Source organism: Hippoglossus stenolepis, chromosome 20, assembly GCF_022539355.2.
Source record: "Hippoglossus stenolepis isolate QCI-W04-F060 chromosome 20, HSTE1.2, whole genome shotgun sequence".
Taxonomy (NCBI): Eukaryota; Metazoa; Chordata; class Actinopteri; order Pleuronectiformes; family Pleuronectidae; genus Hippoglossus; species Hippoglossus stenolepis.
The window spans coordinates 14,420,831-14,443,177 of NC_061502.1; the positions used below are offsets into that span (position 1 = coordinate 14,420,831).

At 39.7% G+C, this 22,347-nt stretch overlaps 1 protein-coding gene across 2 annotated transcripts in view; it reads right to left on the bottom strand.

Annotated features, from left to right (window-relative positions):
- Window positions 1–22,347, bottom strand: part of rngtt (RNA guanylyltransferase and 5'-phosphatase) — a 70,529-nt gene that overhangs the window by 21,919 nt on the left and 26,263 nt on the right. For both annotated transcript variants that reach the window (XM_035143827.2, XM_035143826.2), the window contains 2 exons: window positions 16,380–16,544; window positions 1,765–1,833 (listed from right to left, as the gene is read on the bottom strand). In XM_035143827.2, the coding sequence (XP_034999718.2) occupies window positions 1,765–1,833; window positions 16,380–16,544 (234 nt within the window). The remainder of the gene's footprint in view (window positions 1–1,764; window positions 1,834–16,379; window positions 16,545–22,347) is intronic.

A 22,347-nucleotide genomic window follows, 5' to 3' on the forward strand; every position in this document is an offset into this window, starting at 1 on the left:
TGGAAAATGAATAAGGTGTCCAAAAATATTCTCAAAAGCTTTTCTTACATAACGGGGCGGCTTAAAAAAGAAACTAATTACCACATCCTATTTTTAGGTAAATAAACATGCAGTAAAGGATCATTTTTCTACAGTGTAGTAAATTAGAAACTGATCTAATTAGCTGCGCTGTTTTGATGTGAGAGAAATGTCGCAAATTAAGCCCTTTTTCAAATCCAACTGCCATCCAAATACATATAAGTATACAGGGGAAAGATTATATTGAACAAGGCACAAAGAAATCAGTGTCACAAACTACAAGCACATGCTAATATATGTGCTTGTAGTATATATATGTATATATATATGTATATATATATATATGTATTGATCAAGACAGTAATCTGCCAGCCTTGGAGCTAGGTTTGCTTTAGAGATACACATTGTCTCCCCCGTTTGAAACATACCGCCACCAAATTTCATCGCCAGCTCTCCAGAGGACTGTCTCTATCTGATGGCTGTATGATAATTACTTCACAAATCACAGACAGGAGCTGACAATGCTCAACAAGAGGGAGAAACAAACAACTGGTTGAGGCAGGGGCCGAATTTTGAAATCAGTTATATTCTGCTTTAAAACAACAGAAACTCTCTCATGCTAATGTGACATCTGGTATCTTTCTGTCCAATTCATTAAATGTAATTAACAGATGGAGCCCTCTGAAAAATGCTCTTATCAAAGCTGCACTGTAATGCTTCATTTCATATTCATGTAAAAGCTCCATTTTAATGCTTAACTTCCTCCAAGCCAGTGATGTTGAGTGTTCATTTTTTCATCTGTCACCAATATTACGTTATGCTGGTATTTTAGTAACCAAACCATGGTCCTGTATTTCAGTTAACTCAAAGTCACTTAAAGGTTTTGGATCCAAAACATGGCAACTTGGACTTTTAGATTACCCCTCATAGGCTCTGAAGGAACCTCTACAGTAAGTACAAAACAAATAATAATATAGTAATAGCGTTTGTTTTTTGTAGCCCCTGTCGACACAATCCTGTCTGCGCTCTGCAGGCAGTCCATTTGACCTCAGGGCGTTATTATTCCTCTTGATATCCATTGTCATTTGTGAGAGCTCATATGGCGTGTGATCAAAGATGATCAAACGAAGCTGAAGCACCTGAGGGTCGTGGTAAAATGTCTGAATACTTATGTCAATGTGAGTATTGAGTGTAGATGAAGAGCTAAATGTGAACAATTTTAGCATGAGGCCGAAAAAAAACTGAATACACTGCATCTGTCCATTATCTACATTAATATTGCTATAGGATATTTTATTTACACAGATCAGCCACAGGATTAAAACCTGTAACTGGTTTAAATGTTGTTGCTGGTCAGTGTATCACTCGAGTCCACCGCAGGACAAAAGAAATCGCATTACTCTCACGGATAAAAAAAAATATTTTCCACAAATCAGTATTCCAAAGTGCGGTTCTGCCATAGCACACACACACACACACACACACACACGCTGCCATGTGTCTGGTTTACTGTGCAGCATCTCACAGTGAGGTCTGTGTTTATGTGAATCCATGTAGGAGGGTGGTTTCCTTTACAATTGCAGGCAAGATTGAAATGGAGAGTGACAAATGGCGGCTGGTACTGACAAACTGTCTCATGAAGGAGCTCGGTGGAAGAAAGGACTGCGCCTGACAATCAACCTGCGGCTATGGCGCTGCGGCTTTGAAAAATGACAGACGGCCGTACATACAGAGATGGAGGCTTACCCCGCATGGCTGGAAGACAAGCCCGTCAACTTCGTGGCTGACCTGGGATGTGAAGCTGCCTTCCAGTAGCTGAAATAAAAAAAATAAAAAAGGAGGATACAGTTTTAGCCAAGGAAAAGATGAGAAATGACAAGATGGGCAGCTGAAAGCTCTACCTGGATACACAGGAAGAGACATTGATGTATAAAGTCGGTTACAGCTCATGAGTCAAACAATATCTAACCCTCAAAAAGTGAGGAGAGTATTGAGTTTTAACATAACCTCGAGGCTTACATCTGGCAAATCCTGCACAGTTTGATGCCTTGTTTTTATCCATCCAGCCCTGAAACTAGGCATTCATCTCTTTGATTGAGATCAATATCTGTACCTTGACAGGCCAGTTTGAGGACAAGAATAGCAACAAATCATTTAGTCCCTGATAACTGGAGAGAGTGAATTTCATATCCAGCATGAGCGTCAACCATAAAACGCTGCAGCTGTTGCAGGGAAAAGGAACCTACAGCACATTGATGGAGGGGGGGCTCCCTGGAGACATGGCAGAGCTACGGTACAATTAAAGCATATTTTCAACATCATGAAGCACATCAACAGCCACGGCAACCGGAGCAACGATATAAGAGGCACTATATTAATACGGAATATGAGAACTGCACAGAAGAAGAGATGCCTTAATTCAAGAGTGCTCTCCTTCGATGGTTTCTGCCTTCTCATTACAGAAACTGAAGGGTTTTCATTCCAATGGACACTTGAATTTTTCCAGCTTTTCCAACATCCATCTCGAAAATATGTTTGATCTAAAACCAATTGTTGTTCCTTCTTCATTTTAAGCTTTTTAACTTTACAGGTATTTTACACCCATAAAAATAACTATACATCACACGAGAGGAAAGAAAAACTGAAAGGGTATAATACGACTCCTTTAAACTACACCTGTGCTGTTCCTACAGCGACAGGTCAAGATTTCTGCTGCGCAAGAGCCTAATTAAATACAGTTGTCAAAATTATTGGCACTCCTGAATTTCAAATACATAATTAAGAATATCTTCAGACATAAATGCAAATTAACCAATTTTGTATAGCAAGAATATGTTAATACAATTTCCAGTTACTGAAAGAGGAGAAAAAACATTAACATGAAAGCGAGTGCTGCAAATACTGTTTGTAGCTTATGGACTTACAACAGCAAAAACAAATCTTCTGTAACACTGGAGAATACCAGAACCAGCTGCTGTACAATACTGTCTAAACTAAAATGATCAGGTTAGCTGAAAGAAAGCAGGTTTTCTCTGAAGGACAAATTTGAGAATTAGGCCTTTCCTTTTTCCTTTTCTGGAGGAATTTCAAATCTTCAAGTAGGTGTTTTTAAAAGTCTGACTCTCCGAGACCACTGCACTGCTGTGAAAAATTTGAGATGCCTCCACCTCACTCTGAACTGTCTTAATAACTACAACAGATCTGTGTTTTGTTTGTTGTTATTTTGTGTTTTCTTTATTTGTCACGTTGCAAGTTCTTCTCTGTGTCACTGTGTCCTTGAGAGTGCATCATGTTCTGCTATGTACAGACATTTATTGTGATGAATAAATTGAGGCAAATGCTTCTACCGACACTAGCAGAAGCCTCAATAAAATATGACAGAGGAAATAAGGCTGAATGTTAGAAACAAATCCAAACAGTGTGAAAGCAGAGGAGCTGAATTGTAAGTCAAGAATTCTGTGCAGTCAAGTATGAATGTGAAAACTTTTGTGTTTAGACAGAGAAGAAAAAATGTGAAGATCCTGAGCAAGGTTAGCTGAACTCCATCTTCAGTGAAATTTGAAAAGCAAGGAGCTGAACTGCAAGACCTTTAAATCAATGTTTTAAAAGTGAACATGTGATACAAGACGAAACTGCAACGGCATTGGCAATTCAACCACTTTCACCAAAATAAAACTGTGCCTGGACTTCAATGTGATGTTGTGTATGACGATGTTACAATGGATTAGCAGACTGAAGCAAATACATTAGCATTCTGCACTGGCATGAAAGAGAAATCTGCTGCGGGTGCTCAGAGGGTGGAGAAATCAATCTAAAAAACATATCATATACCTTAGAAAATGTCCAGTTGTAATGTAATACCAAATATCAAATCTAATATATGACTGCACATATATACACAGAGCAGAATCTGAGATTGCAGGAGCACTATCGATCATCAACTTAAAAAATAAGGGCTGTAGGGCTGCAAAGCAAAGAATGGTCACAAATATGGATTTTAGCTAGAGAGCTAGAGAGTTCCAATACATTTCCCCTTCAAAAACCAATTTTATACCTGAACTCAGCTTATTGTCATATACAGAGTACCCATCAGATACCAGTGTACTTAAACAGAAAAAAACTAACAACAAAAAAACTATATTGTTAGAGCTGTATGCTACTGATTACTATCATTGTTGTGTAGCCTGGCTCAGGTCAACCCCTGTCAAACACAAGTTCATACTGAGAATGAATGAATGTTGGACTTCCTACTGTGAACTTATTACATAGCTCTGCAGTTACTCTTTAAACTCGCTTTTGGTTTAATGGCCCCGCAAATTTGTGTCAATGTTGTTTTTACAGCTTGTTGTGCCGCCCCTGAATGGCTGACAAAAAAAACAAACAAGTGATGTAGGTTGATGATTCTATTTTTGAAATGTATTAAATAGAAATAGGTCAAAACTGTAAAGAAGAATCCAAAAGAAGGGCATGTGCAGAAAATTAGGATGAGTCACTGGCAGTCAAAGGAGTTTCATGGTTATTTTGTGGGGTTAAATCAGAAGAAGTACATTTTGAAACCCCTCATGCAAAAACTCGACAACCCATCTTTGCTATTCTGTATGTTCATGCAGGGCGGTAAACATATTTAGGCAACCAGGAAATGGATCAATAAAATAGAGAGCAAATGCATTAGTGCACCACACTAGATATCAGGTGTCATATAGAACCCATCAAGATGAACTGAAGCAAAAAGCAATACGTTTTAGTCATACTGCTGAAAGTGGAACAACAACATTGTACATAAGAGAGACCTTATATAACATATGTTTGAATGACAGACAATAAAATGAAATTAATAAATATTACGTAAGATTCCCTGCATCTCTGCACTCACTGTTAAATCAGTAAGCATGGGCGTCGTAAGTGCATGTTGACGAGCTCATAGGAAATTGTTCAACTATCATCAGAGCCAAGAAACACTCAGTATGCAGGAGATGACAGATTGTCATTACCTGCCTGGAGATTAATCAAATTAAAACCTTAATCATAAACACAAGAAAGCGTGTAATATAACATAACTATATTTGTGCTCAATGCAACGCTGGCAAACCACGTCAGAGACAGCAGCGCCCTCTCTTGTGAAAGATGCCTCTGACCTACAGTATGTATTTGATCCAGAATTAGACCAAATTGGTCTATCGATTAACATCCATGAGGACACATTCAGTCTTCTGCAAAAAACCTCTTTGAAATCTGAAGATACTGACTTTAAATAATATCAAGGACATCTATTCACATTATAAAATAAATCAGGACACAAAGAAACTGATTCAAACAAAGATGTCTTATAGGAGACATGTGTTCCATGTGTTGATCAATCACAACAGGGTGGGTCAGCCGGCCAATCAGAGCAGACTGGGCTACATTGGGAGGGGGCCTTTAAGAGAGAGGAACTAAATGTACAGTTTGAGGAAAGTGATGTGTTTTCTGAACATTAGAACCTGCAGTCTGTTCGAGTAATATTTAAAATAATGAATGTGAATATGAGCATAATTGCTCCACAAGACCACTAGAGGTCAAAGAGTCCATAGTGTTCCTTTAAACCTGGTTAAATGATGATAAATCGGAAGCTCCAAAGAAAATCTACCGACACAGCAGCACAAAACTAAAATTACTGCAACTAGGTTTTGTCCACATGTCTCTGATGTCCTCCAGCAATCTATCTGCAGTGTAAAATCCTCTCTGTCCTGCTGACACGTCTGAACAAGCCACAACCCCTCGACACTGCATACATTTATCAAAAGCAACTAAGGCGTTCACTCTCCGCTCTATCTGCAAATAAAGCAGAGCAACATCACTGCTTTCCACGATGATGAATGAGTCACGGCAGATCACACAAAGCTCGACAACCATGCTGACATGGAGAAGGCAGATAGCCAGACTAAAGAGAACTGATGCCTTTATGAGGGAACGGCGCGTAGGCGGTAAGATCTGGGAGTTCCATTTCAGTTCTCCTGCCATCTTAGCACACCCACCCACCACCTTCATCGAGCACAGTGAACCTTGCAGGGAAAGATGAGAAGAAAGAAGACTTCCACTCACACATCCTCCTACAGTAAGGAAGTTCCTTGGAGCGATAATGTGGAGAGGGGGCAGCGACCCTGCTTTCATGGTAAACCCTCTTTAGGAAGAAAACACAAAGCGCTGCCTGGTACAGCGTTGCTGTGTGGGCGGAGGCAAACAGCAAAGTCCCATTAAGAGATCAAGCTTTCATTGGAGACTCCAGGGCAGAGACGGGACAACGGAAGCGCTTGGGGAGACAAATCAACCACGGACATGCTCTCTCCCCTTGAGAGAGTAAATGTCGGGGTGATGGAAGTCGGACCATTTTCCTTTCCAGTGATTCATGTTTGGGCTCATTTCACAGAAGGGCACAAAGATGAATGAATAATATGATGATAGCACTGAAACGACATGAAGTATGTCGTTCACCTTCACTCGCACACATCGTCATCTGTCTTCTGCAGAGCAAGGACTGATTTTAATTTGACAATCAAAAAGAAAGAACACTTTCCATAAATTCTGGTTGTCTCTTAATCTTACATTGATGAAATGCAGATTAGAATGAGTAAATTTAAAATGTGCAAATTTTTTTTAACCAATTGGTTTGAGGTGATGTGATTGAATTATGGTATTGATAATTTTAAGAAGCTGTCCATATAAGCACTCAAGAAGGACTCGACTACAAATACAAATTAAGAGTAAAACATTGACAAGTGTATAGATATGTGTTAATGCTATATTGTTGTATTATTTCTGTAATGACTGTTATTAGAGCAATGGAGTTGTTTTTGTTTTAAAGACAGGTTATCTTATTTGAAAATATCAGACTGTGACATTATTATGTGTTGCCAATGCACAATAATCCCCAGTGTAGAAATGAGGGTTTTGAACCTTTACTCTGAATGACTATTCCCCGTTGTGGTTTAGAATAATGGATCATACGTGCTGCATAACAAACACACAAGGAATCAGTGTAATGTAGAATAAATGTTCTCCTCATTTCCACCTGAGGTGAAATCCACAGGGATCAGGTGAAGACCAAAGTGACAACAAACCACGAGAACGCTAGAACTTTACTTTGTGGATGAACGTCACCACCATAACAACAGGTGTAAAAAATGGATGTACTACGAGTGAAAAATTCAACTAAATGATTCAGTCTGAAAATAACGCTCTTTATGTCATTTTGTCATTCGGAGAGCAGTTTAGCATTCCAAGACCGGAGAAGGCAACACAAACACACATGGAGGAGGTGGGTAATTCTCAATGTGTCAAGCGATAAAAAAAATGAGGTGCTTGCACTTAGAAGACAGACAACTTCAGTTACATGGACGTTTTTTGTGGTATAAAAAGTCTGACATGGACCAGAAAACTGTACTTTGCAAATAATGCTGCAGACCCCACAACAGACCTCTTTCACCACCTACGTGAGAATCATGTAGAAGAGTAGGGAGAGAGTCGACGGAGGAGAGTACGGCAACAAACTTTCTAAAAACGTATCCCAAACGACGTCGCAAAAAGCTTTTGCCCACGGCACACCATATGGCAAATAATCACAGAGATGGAAGGAGATAACGACTGTCGTTACGACTTCCATCTGCTACGGCACAACCCCAATTTACACGGGCGAGAAAAGGTATACGATATGAGTCATCAGCTAGATATGAAATTACCCCCATCCTGACATTAAATTTTGGGTTCTAATGCTCATTTACAATTAGAGACTGGACGTTGGCCATAAGTTCAGAGCTCATTGCTGACAAAGCAACCTGACCTCAAGATCCTTATTATATCATTACTGTCTAGATTTAAATGAATTACATCATAATATACAACTAAAAGCAGCAAAATGGCTACTATATGGACAGTGAGGTGAGACTGGTAAGGAGTCAACTCTGGCCCCTCAACTATTTAAGTCATGGATAAAAAGTCCTGTGAAATCTGTGAAAATGTGCAATGAAGATAATACAATTTCCTAAAAGCTCCAAATACAGCTTGAGATGAAATAGTTTGGTTGTTTTTTTCTTGCTATTGTAGTTTAAGCTTATAATGAAAATATGCATTTTGAATATATCTTCACCTTATAGTCAAATATACTTTCGATTTTTGATGCAGACTGTATGCAAGCAGAACAATGGCACGAGCCCTTCGTAAAAAAACAACAACAATATGGTTAATTTTAGGTAAAATATCCCAAGCTTTTCCTTAAAACCCTGGTCGGACACAATGGATGTTCCCTTTCTGAAGCCATGCTGTCTGCTCCTGCTCATTGCACTGAGAGGTTTCGGTGCGGGGGCTGAATCAAAGCTAGAGAGGCTGGATTGATATTCCAATCAGACCACGGGGCTCTTGCTAGAGGCTTTTTTCAAGCCTAATGTGAATAGCCCCTCTGAAGCCAGTTTGCAGTTCCCCATTAAACGGAAAGCCCACATCAGAGTGTGCAGAAGGGGCTGCTGAACCACTGACTGGCTGGCCCAGAGTCAAACAAGGTTACAGAGTCTGGAGAACCTAAACGTCTTTAAAAAATGTGACTTTTGATGGATTGTTGTTTCACAGCAACTGCAATTAAGACCAAATTTTACACGGCCATTGGTGATGACATGGAAAAGATAAATAGGGACAATAACAGTTAGAGATTAAACCAATAAACTATAAAGTAGAAAAGGCGGGGAGGAGGACAAATAACAAGGCATAGTAGGAAACTGAATTGTTGTATAGCGAAGAGCTAAGAAGCCTTTGTATGCAACAAGTTGATTTTATTAGTCATTTAAGGTTCAGTTTCAGGTTAATTCATAATTCAAACTCTTAATTTAATACCTTCGTCAAATTTTCAATTTTATAAAATTAATTACTATTATTAATAATTATTGTATCATAAAGCTTGTTGAAAAAGACTTTCTTCCAATTATCAGACAGGATCCTGCAGAGGAGCGACTTGCAGTCTGTGTGAGGAAAGTTGTAGTACAAACTATGATAGTGTACAATGATTGGCTGAGGCCTTTACTTGGAGAGAGAAAGGTCAGACAAATGGAATCTTTTAGTACAGAGACAAGATGTCGAACTCACCCAAGCTACCCAGCGCACCATCAATATTACCAACACAACCCACCCCGTGTCTGCACAGGGCATGTTGTGTTCGGATAAGCAGCACATGGGATCTCTAGTGAGATGTCAATGACCAAGACCAAAGGTGCAAGCTCATGAATGCTTTATGGCAGAACCTGAGATATTGATCTTTCTGTTTTACAGTAGGTTTACAGTCCAGTAAAGCAGATTGGAATCCACTACTTATGCCATTATCGACTTAAGACTTATAACAACATGCTGAAGTTACAGAAACATAAGTAGGTTAAACTCAAAGCAGAATTTTAATTTGAGCGGAAAGTGGAATCATCACAGACCAACTCAGATATTAAGCTCAGATTCAGTCCAATACCAAAGCTTGATTTTTTTCTTTGTTAAAGCAAACACATAACAGAGACAAAGCCAAAAAATACCAGAGGTCCTGCTTTTCTTCTCTGGAGTCTCGACAGCTGACAGAGGTGTGAGGTCACTGAACAACAAGCAACCTGCAGACTGACAGCACTCGGCTAATGAGGATGCGGTTAGGGAGGAGGTTTGTTTTCTTCTTTCCAGCCAGGTAACTACTGACCTGCTGTGACAGGGTCTGGGTCTGGGTCTGGATATAACATCAAGGAGAGGACATTTACTGTTACAGACACGTCTACACCTAAGCTACGGTACAGTGCACTACAGGACAGGTTTGTGTATCAGGTTACTAAATGCAAGATACATTTTTGATTTCCCACCAGGACAACTGAGGATGCAAGATTTGATGCAACAGAATAGTGAAATGTACAATAATTTCATGAAGAAATAAAAAAATTGAATTTCTAGTCATCACGTTGGAGGGATGGAGCATCGGCCAGTGCACGCCTGTGCTAACTGGCTAGATCCCTGCCAGTTAGACACATTACCAGCCTTTCTCCAGGAGAGAAAAGACGAGCCGACGACTACAAACGCACAGTGGAGCCGAGCTCTGCTGGTTGTCACAGCCCACACACTCAGACACATTCATACAGACAGCAGACAGTCAGTGTGAAGAGGAGACAACCAGGAGGCAGCCCTTCACTGGGATCTGATGACATGCTGCTATATCTATGCTGTCTATAGCCATTTTCTTAGATGAAGTCCGGAGAATCAGACACATCCGTTGTCTGGAGTTGCCCTTTTGCCACACAACAGGAAACTGTCCATCTATTTCAGGTGAGGTGTGGCACCTCGTTAAAACGTGCAGGAGGTAGGATTGAACCATCATCTGCACAGCCACCCACAATGTCTGGCCTTGAAACCTCTCCAGCTGATAACTTATAATGAGAAAGAGGTTGTTTTATAAAGTTTTGATATAAAAAATCTGTGCAATACAGAAAAAAAATGAAAATGGACATGGGTTTTATATTGTTACTACAGCAGCGGTGTTGGGCATCATCATGGGTCCCACAGAAAGGACGGACAGAAGACTGAAGGTAGAGAAAGTTTTATAATGTGTAATAAACACACCCATCCAAAGAAAAACACCTGTTAATCTGACCCAGAGGACGCATGTTCCTTTCCTCCGGTACATCCACTCCGAGCCTGCGAGGCACATGGTGAGCAGGCAGGCAGAACAAATTAAATGAGGCGTTACACTCAATACTACCTCACATTGAGCCGATCTCTCTCTCTCTACAGCGAGTCTGACCTTTACTGTATAGATGTGCCGTGCATCATCAGATGTTGCATAATGTCTTTGGAGAAAACTTAAAAATCTCAAACCAACTGAGGTAAACAAATATTAGTCATCGAGTCCATGTCGTGTGCGCTTCCAAGCAGCATAAGCCCTTACACAACCGTGAACATGTTTCCCTCTGTGAGTGGGTGCAACAGCGAGAGAGAGGGGGAGACGATGCGGGTGATGAAGTGCAGCTTGCTCTTGAACTCAACTGTGGAGGATTAGAGTATTACCGAGGCCAAAGGTGTAGGCCGATGAATGCTTTGTCGCAGCGCGTTTCATAAATTAAGCAGGACATGCAGTTAAAGCTGTGAGATATTAACCATCAACGCCACAAGGATCCCACATTCTTTCTGTCAAACAAATATAACACAGTAGGTTTAGAGGCCAGTAAGGCAGATTTTGCTTCACTGGATCAGCCCTTACGTAAGACTTATAACAACAGCGACAAGGCCAGTAGAGACCAGGGGTCTTGCTTTTCCATCTCAGACAGCTGGAGACTCGACAGCTGACAGAGGTGTGAGGTCGCTGAACAGCAAGGAACCTGCAGAGTGACAGCACTCAGCTAATGAGACATGCTGTTTGGGAGGAGTTCCATTATTTCCAGCCAGGCCACCACAAACATGCTGTGACACGAAAGGCAGGACTCTGACTCATCCCGGGTCCAGGTATAACATCAACAGGAGGACAACGAGAGGGTGACATTAACATTGATTCGAGGACTGTCACAGATGACTGAGCAGATGGGAGGGGAAGGAAAGAATGAAGAGTCTTGGCATCACACTTATGCTTTCAACTGTAGATTGTCAAAACCCACAAGACAAGAGACAATGGTGAACCTTGCGCTACCACTTATCTAGAAACCTGGACATGGAGAGAGAGTATCTTTCTTTGCACAGATAAATCACTGGTTTAACTTATAAATCAATGTGGATTAGGTTATCTTTACTTTAAATGTCTTGAATACAAAGAAGCTAGCTCATGACGGTGACAGCCACAGCTTCCCATGATAAGTCAGACACCTAGATGTAGATATGTCTCTTAAAAAGCTTCAACCTTAACAGAAACTTGGTTTATAATCAAGAATTAACCATGAAGAACACAATCAGAAAACAGAAAATAAATTTAGAGTACCTTTAAAGTCATATTCTTGTGATGAAACTGCAGCTGCAAAGTGGCGCTCTTCAGTGAAAGATAAAACCCCCCCAAGCAAACAATACAAGTGCCACACTGCACATCAATGACTGATTTTATAGCGCATTGGCCCTAAAAAATCTATTCATTTCACTATTCACATTCTCCGGTAGTCTATTCTCTCAGCTGCTTAGTATTCAGTTCCTAAACTAAACCCTAATCTCAACCGGTGTGATTAGGTTCGAGCTCTGTGAAAAGACTGCAATCTTTAAAAAAAAAGTATCTAGGTAACTACTTTTCAGGTCTCTATCCAAATTCAATCTCAAAAAGGTATATCAACAAGAAATCTACTCTCGGGTTAGAAAATCCATTCTCTCACCTGAAGTCTTTATCACTTTAACACTATCTGGACTCCTCAGAGTCCCTGGGTGGTGGCCTGGGGTCAAACTTTATTTAGTTTAGGCTCTAATCTCCTTATGGGGATGATAAACGAGCGAGGGATATTAGATATTCTGTGAAGGGCAAAGACAATTAACACCATCCAATTTCCTTTCGAAAATTGTGACTTTATTAAATCTGGATATACTATGAGTCAAAAATAAATTACGGTACGCTCTGCAAATGTTAAACTTGTTCTAAAAGGGTAAACATGTCTCAGGATTAGATTTCTCAGAACTGAAAAAGTAAAATAACTCTTATTCAAAAATATTTCCAGTTTTGGAGCTTGACAATTTTAGTTTCTACAAATAATTGGTGGATGTCACATCAAGGGATGTATTCAGATGGGAAATCATATTCAATCCAGATGATATTGTTTTAATGAAGGGGAACTGACAAGTCCTACAAAAGGCAGATTTCATCCTATGCACCTTTATTGTGTGGGCTACCAAAAGCATAAAAAAAAATTGTGATTTTTTTGATTCTGAGCAAAAACATTCTAAAACCTAAAGAGATGTGGTTTACAAAAATCTAAGGAAAATTTTTAAATTATTGATATAATAAGCTGAGACCAATTTAAAAAAAAAAGCACTTTAAGAATAACTTACAAAGCTGTAATTAAAATAGGCTTCATAAGTGCAAACATCACATTCAAAACCATCAGTTCTATTCAGTACTGAGGAGTCATCGTCAAGGTAAGTATAGAAACGCAATTTTACTAAGATTAGCTTTGCATTTGATGGAATAAAAACAAGGTTTGACTTCGAGCTTCTTGACTTGTTAAGCCCACTTTCTATGGAAATTGCAAATATCAGCATCAGCTCTCTGTGGCTTCATAACTCTCCCACACTCACTCCTATAAAGCTTGGAGGAATATGCATTTCTACATTTTGCCAAATTGCCAATTTCCACCTTGTGTTCACTGAGCAAGAAAATGACCAGGAATCCCAGAATTCACTTGATTCCCAATTCCCTGAAAAGAATCACACTCTGTGGCTAACTCACCGGTCCCCTCACCATCAGAGAGAAGTTTCTAAAATTGCTAAGCTTTGCAATGCGTGTGTGTATTTAATGTACTGTGTCAGCAAGAATCAAATCATATTATACAAGTGTATTACACTGAGAAAACAAACTAATCTCCTTGTTGCGCACATTGTTAAATTGATACAAGAGCTTATTTGACAGCCCTTGCTGGGATTTTGATTGTTTTTCTTGTTGTCTTTATTTGTCCTTTCTGAAGCACTTTGTAATGGCAGTTTCGAAAGGTGCTGTATAAATGAAGTTATTAATGTTTGGGTGTGTGAAGCTGTGTGTGCAAGAGTTGGAAGCACCGACATCAGTCAGTACACGGTGGACACGGACACAATAAGACTGGGGAACAGGATTTCATGAACAGTATTAAGCTGTTTTCAGACATGAGTGTAAAACCCGGAGAATTGTTGCCAAGGATGTCAGGCAATGATTGGATTTTGCTACACACCGTGTTCTTGGAGATTCCTATGGAAGGTTTACAAAGCCCAGGTAAAAACCCTACACTTTAGAGAGGACAGCTGGTTCCCTGGTTACTGTAGCAGCTCCTCCTTGTTCAATTATTTCTTGGCGATATTAATTGATCTAGACAGGAAACGTGAGAAGAAAGAGAGGTGTATGACCAGCAACAAGGGTTGACTTGTGGACTTTGCAGTTATGTGATTTGCACCATCAACACCAGGCCACTGGGGTGCCCTAGGAAATGGTTTATACGAGAATGGCAGGCTGTCAGTGCTGCCGTCAGCTTGTCTTAGACATGAAAAGCTGCAATCAGGGTTTATGCCCCCAGGCTGTGACTGGACATTTGATTGCTTTCATTTTGGCATGGAAGAAGCAGCACAAAAAAAAACTGGTTCCTTCCACCTTCACAGCTCCTCATGAAAATTCATGAAAGCTACTTTATTTTTTGTGTTGAGATTTGACAGAAAGTTGGCCTGAAAAATCTGAGGTACAACAAAGAGCAATTAAGTCAATAATTGAAGATGAAAAGCTAAATAATTGTCTTTTTACATATCACATTTTATGTAGTTATTATAGTTAATGTGTAGATACAAGTAACTTATTTTAATAATGAGTTTTGTATTTTATTGTATTTCTTCGGTTAATTAAATACAAGCAAATATATAGAACCTGAATTCATAAAACGTAAAATATAAACATAGAAGCACATGTTTTCTGCATTGGTTATTTTCCGTAAAATAAAAGTTTTCCTGTCAGCACATGTCAGCAAACATAAACGCAGATACCGACATGTCTTTGAAGGGCTCATGTGGGTCAGGGCTCTCATGGGACTCTAGCATGTACTGTAACTGAAGGGGCCTGGTTCACATCAGATGTATGCCAACAAATCAAGTTAGTCGAATTGCTTAAAGATAAAGCAAGTATTACTGCAACCCAGAAACTCCACGATGAACTGGACCCACAGAGTTTCATTAAATTCAGAATTATTTTCCGTTCAAAATGCATTTCGTCATTCACGTCCATTCAACATACAATAAGAGGGAAATTCCAAACCGAAATTATCTGGTTGTCCTGGAGTACAAATTCCACGCCACAAAAGGGAGTCTTTGTAAGATAATTGGACAAGTGGAGGAAGCAAAAGGAATAAACGAACCTATCTGGTGAGAAAATGCCGACATGAATATGCAAGTGTCAGAGATGAAAAACAGCAGCCTAGCAACAGACAAAAGCCGTCATACAACTCCAGCTTGTGACTGAAATATCCCCAAATGGAATTTCTGCTCGATATGCCATGCAGTGGAGACTTGTGCTGCTATGAATTAATGAGACAGATTCCAGTTTTCCTCTTCTCATGTCCCATACAACAGAGATAGGACTGTATGGGGAGCAGATGGCCGCCGAACAACACAATAGCACAGTCAGAAACCAGCCGTGGTCCCGATGACTTCATTCCTTCAGTATCTTCATCAACATGAACCCCCCAAAGAGTCGGGGGTGATCTCTTATAAAAGGTTTTTAGAGGAGTGGGTAGCACAGGGTTAGATCAGGGATAACCAAGCCATTCATACCAAGAATTTTACTAGGTAAAAAAACACAGATATCAGTGTTGGCAGAGGAAGACGAGAAATGTCTCAAAACTTCACCCCCTCCCTATACTTTGATGATTTGTGAATGTGCAGCGCCAAGATTTCCGACTGATCTTGGCCCGAGCAGAACATGAAATTAATGCGCTCTGACCTCCCACAGACTGATATTAGGGCACAAGTGCAAGCCTTAGAGCAGGGCTGAACCGCTATTCAGAGGATAAAAGCTCTGCTGTCCTCACACTGTGAACTGCACACTGCTATAACCAGAGCTGTGATTCAAGAGAAAAGGCTAAACACAAAACATATTCTCATGTCAACTGAAATAGTGATAAAGAGTGACAGCCTTTTTACTCTTGGTATTATCGAGCAAATTACAGAAATGCCCGGAGCTAAGCTAAGTCCCACAATATCTATGAAATCATGTCTGTTCCTTTACTTACAAGCGCACACAATAAAGACTTACATAAGCAGTGTATTGAAATGCTCCACTCAGATGCCATCTCTTCATATGAAATGTGTATTCAGTAAGCCGGACATAGTAAGAGGCAATAAATGAAATAAAATTCTTGGTAGACTCCAAAAACAAAGTAAAAAGATCATTTCTGACATTTTTGCTCAACATTCACACACTTTTACATCCCAGAACGCATCTGGAGGGACATGCTCATAAGGTTTACGACACATGGCCGGACAAACATCAGAAGGTCCCTCCTGGTCCAGAATGAGCAAATGTCCTCTCCTGAATCTGTGAAATTACTTTCTCACAAACTTCATATAAAACATTTTTGTGTCTGCTCTGTGTGAGAAGCAGAAGCTGGATTTGACTGGGCCACACCTGTGGAAGAAATGGAGAAGAAAGGGCGTTGGCAAGGTAAAGAAAGAGAGAGAGTTCCCCTCACCTTTCTTGCTGCATGAATGTCAAAGAAGGGCTTATTCCGGACACTGAAAGGTTCCTTGGTTTTGTCGATCTGTCCCGTCTTCATCTTCTCCATCCGGGGAGAGATTATCTCCTTTTCTATGCATAGCAGACGAATGTTGAAATCACACTGGCCAACAGGCTGCCCCTGAAACACAAAAGCAAACATTTCTTCATGTACCTTGAGAAACATAACTCTGATAACTCATTTTCTCATAGACTTCTATAGAAAGGAATTGTTTACAACCAGTGGAGACATCCTCTGCGGGTCATGCAAGTTTTAGACGCTTCAGCATTGACTTCATTTTCTGGATACAAAGTCTACGTCCATTTTTATATGCAGTCTATGATTTCTTATATCAAATTACTGCACGTTTACTATTTTGCTATCATATTGTCTTTATGACATATGAGAATATGTCAACTTGGACTTTGGGAAGTTATGGACGTCTTTTCAGTATTTTCTGCCAGTACGTGGATCTGACAATTAATTAATCAGTGAAGCAAACAATAAATGCAGCCCTAACTAGTAACAAAAAACCTTGTTGCACATAATAACATCCAACTTTAGATGTCTCATTTATAGCTACACCATAGGTGAGCAATACAGTGGGCAATGGAAAACAAGACCTCAGCATCAGTGGAGCCTAGGGGAATATTATTACACAGCAGAGTGGAATTAGTTTTTTTGTCACTATGACAACCGCTTCTTCCCATGATTGGCCACACATGCACAGTTGAGCACAGCAACCGGAGCCCCATCACTGCCTCTCAAACAGACAGGGCCACTAAGGCGGAGCAGAGGTGTCATCGAACCCATCTGGTGAACCACAGAGACTGAGGCAGAGGGAAAGAAAACGCAATGACAACAAAACTTCAGTTCCTGCCCCCGGGCTATTAATAAAGAAGCTCAGAAGAAAACGGGAGCAGCCAAGCGAAGCGACACAGCCCAACATGACTGTATGACCACTTGAAAGTGTTTAACGGTGCAGAGGAGTTGTGATGAATCCACCCTGGTACCGCACGGTCAAACCACCACTTATCTCCGCGGCTAAATTGACAAAAGTGATTAAACGCAATGACTCACTAGTTTCACTTTTGTCAGCACAAAAAAAAGATAAAGATATTCACTGACAGAATAAGGAGAAAAAAAGGTGAAGTGAGTTCTGTAACTCTGCCACATGGACGGAACGCAGGACAACAATTTGACATTTAATATTTCTCACAAGTTATTAGAGAGAGAGAGAGAGAACGAGCTCAAACTCAGCAAACAAGCTGACATTTCTTTCGTGCCAAGACCGAATTTTCTACGTCACCTGGATAAGTCGAGCAGAAAAGATCATTTAAAAATAACTTCCAACAAATACTTTCTGACAGCTTTAATCTATCGAACACACCAGTATCCTCAGCATAGTAAATTTGGGATAATGTTTCCTCAATTGAAGGTTGTTTTCCTATGGAGGCCCCCAGGGATGTTTCCTTATGTAAACCATCTTGACATTAGCATCTATGTTTTGTTTGTCTGATAATGATTCTCTTGATATCCAAAGTCTTTTTGTTCACTGTAAAGTGTGTGTTGTTTAGAATGTTGATGTAAAATAAAGGTTGATAAAAACAAAATGTGGTGTAACATTTACACCTATATTGTTCTTACAGCAGAGGGTTGTGGATCAATACAACTTCATCTATATTGAGAGGAATCGAGCAGGAAGGTGCGATTCGGGGGCATTTGTATTCTGCTTTTATTACTGTTTGGTTAAGGCCATGTCTCCTCTCCAGAGCTTTCTCTAGGAATATTGGAAGTGGGGGTAGGAAAAGATTATTGTTCAACGTGGATGAGGAGGTGGATGAACAATAATGAGTCAAGATTAATTAGAATTACAAGACTGTACTGTCTTGTGAGTCATAAATATCACAAAAAAGAAAAATTAGATCAGAGTATGGATGTCCTCTTTTGTGAGCAAGTACAATACAAATCTGTAAGAATGCATCTAATTCCTTTGTTATATACAGTAGGGTGCAATTATCAGACTGTATAACCAGAGAAAATAAAGCGTTGCCAGCTATGTGTACTGATGTTTAGGGAGCTAAAAACACAATCATTACTTTTAAAACATGGTGGGAAGCCTGACTGCTTTGTTTTTCATAAGGAGGTTGGAGTCCATTTTGTACTCATTATTTCTCCACAATACAGAGAAGATTTGAAAATGTAGCCCTCAGGAGGAAGAAAATGGCATTAAAGTTGTTAAATCAAGGAAAATATGAAATACACAGTTTGGAAACCAACTTCAACTCATATCCGAGTTTCACAATTAGAACTGCGTGTGGTACGGGTGGATTCTGCTTTATTTCAGCCGATTTAGTCCATTTGACCACGTTTAACTTAGAAATTAAGCAATTAGTTGATCTCAGGGAATTTAATCAAAGAGTATTTTGATAATCAATTAAGCTTTTAGTTGGTTTCAAATGTGAAAACGCAAAATGTTCTCTGGTTTCAGAAACTCAAATCTGAGATTTGCTGCTTCTCTATTTTATATGAATACCTCTGCTGAGGAGGTAATGTGTGTCTGTTAGTTATCTACAGGACTGATTACCACGAAACTTGGTGGAAGGATGCAGTATGGGTCAGGAGAGAACCAATTAAATTTGGGTGCCGATCCGCATCAGAGGGCGGATCCAGGAATCCCCCCCCCCCACACACTTTTTTGAACATTGCGAGACAGGGCGTTTCTCAACGTTGTACTTGATTTGTCAGATAATAATTAATGGATCATGATGAAAAATATCAGGCCCGCTTAGAATCTGGAATCTAAATGTGGTTTGAATAGGGGACTGTTTGGCCTTGGCAGAGGTATGTCCCATTGAGCGAGTGCCGGTCTGTAATTAACTGAAAACCTTTGGTGTTTCTATGATGAAGAACATTTGTTTGACTAAAATCAATTAGTTATTTAATCAAAAATTTAATGAATCAAACTATCCGAAACACAACAAAAAATGAAAAATTTATTGCAGCCCTTGGTTAACTAAAATAAAATATTTAAATGCCATAAGGAGATCGTGATCCAAAATGGGTAAAAAAAAAACAGATATTGGCTGCCTGCTATGACTGCATTGCTCACGTTGCACCATCCTGGATGTCTAAGTAGGCAATTGTTTGCCAATGCACAAGCTTGATAATGGAGCTGTATGCCGTGACTGTGTCTCCACGACTTTGTTTGTGAGTCTGTCTGACTTGTGTAATGCATCCCTAACAACTCTATATGGGCAATCCATCAACCACAAATAAGGTCACAGGCAAAACAAAGTTCCAGCTCTCATCTAGGCTTTACTTAAATGAGTGCAGGAACCACACAGCATCCTCCTGGAGCAACAGCTGGTATCATGTCCCACACATTCTGCACCATCTGTCAGCTGTGTCACCAGGACAGAACGAGATGTAAGTGTGGATGATTCAAGGCATGTGTTGTCCATGCCTGCTCGTTGGGGAAAACGCAGCAGATACGTGGCTTGTTAATCCAACATTAGTGGGAATAACGACTGATTATTACACCTATGAAATCAAACAGTTTTTTTTTTTTTACTCCACAAAGGAGGTAATGTTTTCCCTGTCCATTTGTTGGTTTGGATTACGCAAATCTCCAAAAAGGATTTCCACGAAACTATGTGAAAGGCTGTGACAAACACAGAGAAATAACTCATTGAATTTTGGCACGGAACCAGACAAACGGGCAGATCAAGGAATTTTGAATGACTTTCTTAAACATTTCGAGATGTGGCCTTTTTTTCAAAAAATTCATGGATCTTGATGGAAAAAAAAAACAGGCACATTAAGGGAACTGATATGTATGAATGTGTGCAATTTGGTGCAGCTTGATTTAATTTACACTGTTTTTTTTTGCATTCTGCTAATTTTTTGACAAATAGCATGAAATCGCTGATGCCAATCTTTAAAATAAAAAATGTTGTCTATTTATATAAGAACTTCTATAGATTCTTTAAATATTGTTGATTAATACAACACAATTAATCCACAGATGCATTCATCACCAATGGACACTCGGCTCGAGTAAGAAACACTTAACCGATTGAAACAGTTCAATGCATTACATAACCCACTTTAGGTTACGTTATGCAGAACGCATAAGAAATCTACATATAACACACGTTAAATATTAAACATGAGAGAGATGCAGAATCAAGAGGATCAACTGAAGAATATGGCAACAACTGTAAAGGATTAATTATCGGTCTGGTGGATTATCAGATATTCTGTGTTTTTACGATAATAAATGTTATTATACACTGCGGAAAAAAAGTCAGATCAATGCATCAACAGAGAAGAACATTTTAGTGGAGTTCTAAAGAGTGAATATAGGAACAAATAACCTGCCTGCAACTTAATTTGACTGCCATCTATCAACATTAAGAGCAGAGATCCCTCTATCTCCATTCTTCTGGCTTTGGGTGACAGTTTGTGTCTAAAACTCTAGACTGAAAGGCTGTAGGCCACAGTTAATGACAACACTCTATCTAGTTATTATGCAAGAGCCTCCGAGGCTCTTTCTTTCTGCTCCTTTATGAGTCACTTTAATGAGGAGATGGGCTAACCTGTCAGATATGGTTCGGAACCAGCACAAAAAAAAGTTACACATGGCAAAGAGTTGTCACATCACGACAGCACGGTTTAAAGGGCTGGACTATAATTTACAGAAAGAGAAAATAACTGAATCATGAATGTCTTTATTTCAAATACTGAATTTCATATCTTCATATCATTAATCCAATAAAAAAACACTTAAGGGGAATAACTTGTAAATAAAGACAGTGAGAGTGGTAGGGGTTCGAGCCTGACAACAAAGTACATCAGTATACGACAGAAAATTCATTGCACTGGCCGCAATTTACTATAATTATCCCCATAACAACCACTTATTTCTTTAATCAATGTCCCCATGTCCAACCACAGGTTCCACAGGGAAATGAGGGGGGAGGCTGAAGTCACAATCACAGGCAAAATGTGGATTGAAGAGGGATTTACGAGTAAATTAAAGCAACTGCGGTTTTAGTCACTAGACTCCAACACAAATTCAGCATCAGAACTGCAGGAGCACAAACTTGAACTGTGCTCTACATGACAGCAAACTGCAGGTGAAAAATGACTTCAGAGGAGCTGCAGTGCCTCATCGGAGTGATGCTGCCGGGGGTTTGAAAAGAGTGACGCAGCCCAGTGACTATTCATAGTCCTGCAGAGATACAGACTGTACCTATGCAGACAAACGTCTTTAGCAGACGTAAACAGATCTGATGTAAGAGCCCCTCAACAGATCAGGTTTTTACTCGGACCATTATTGGCACTAATGTCTGCTCAGCTATTCATCGGATGGTGAGAATTATTTTCTCTTAAGCTGCTTTGAGACATACACTGAAGTCCTGACAGTTTCCTGAAATGTTCTGGGTGTGAGAATGCAGTTAGTTGCTCCGGACATTTTTCGAAACTTTGTTCTGCCAGCCCCCCCCAAGGTTAAATGTTGTTTCTAACACAAAATACAAAAAGAATATATATATCCTAGTATGAAAAAGAAAAGTCATACACATAGAAGACAAAGATGTCAACTTGGAAAGACAATGAGATTTGAGAGCTTTAGATTCCCACAGCGGAATTTATACATCATGAACCACCCCTGAATGTTACAGACGATGTTCCTCTTGTTGTGAAAGTGTCTGACGTTAACAATCTCCTGTCGTGTTCTTAATACGAAAGACATGAACTCCAGAAAAAGACACGGTCAATCAAAGTGTCAGGAAATAGCCGGTGATGTCAAACTCAAACCTCCTACGTTTTATTTCAAGATAATATCTTTCTCCAAGAACTTGAAAATTAGGGACATGCATATAGTTCTTGCTGTGCTTTCATCACATCTCGTAAGTTCCCCCACAGTGGAGGAGCTGAC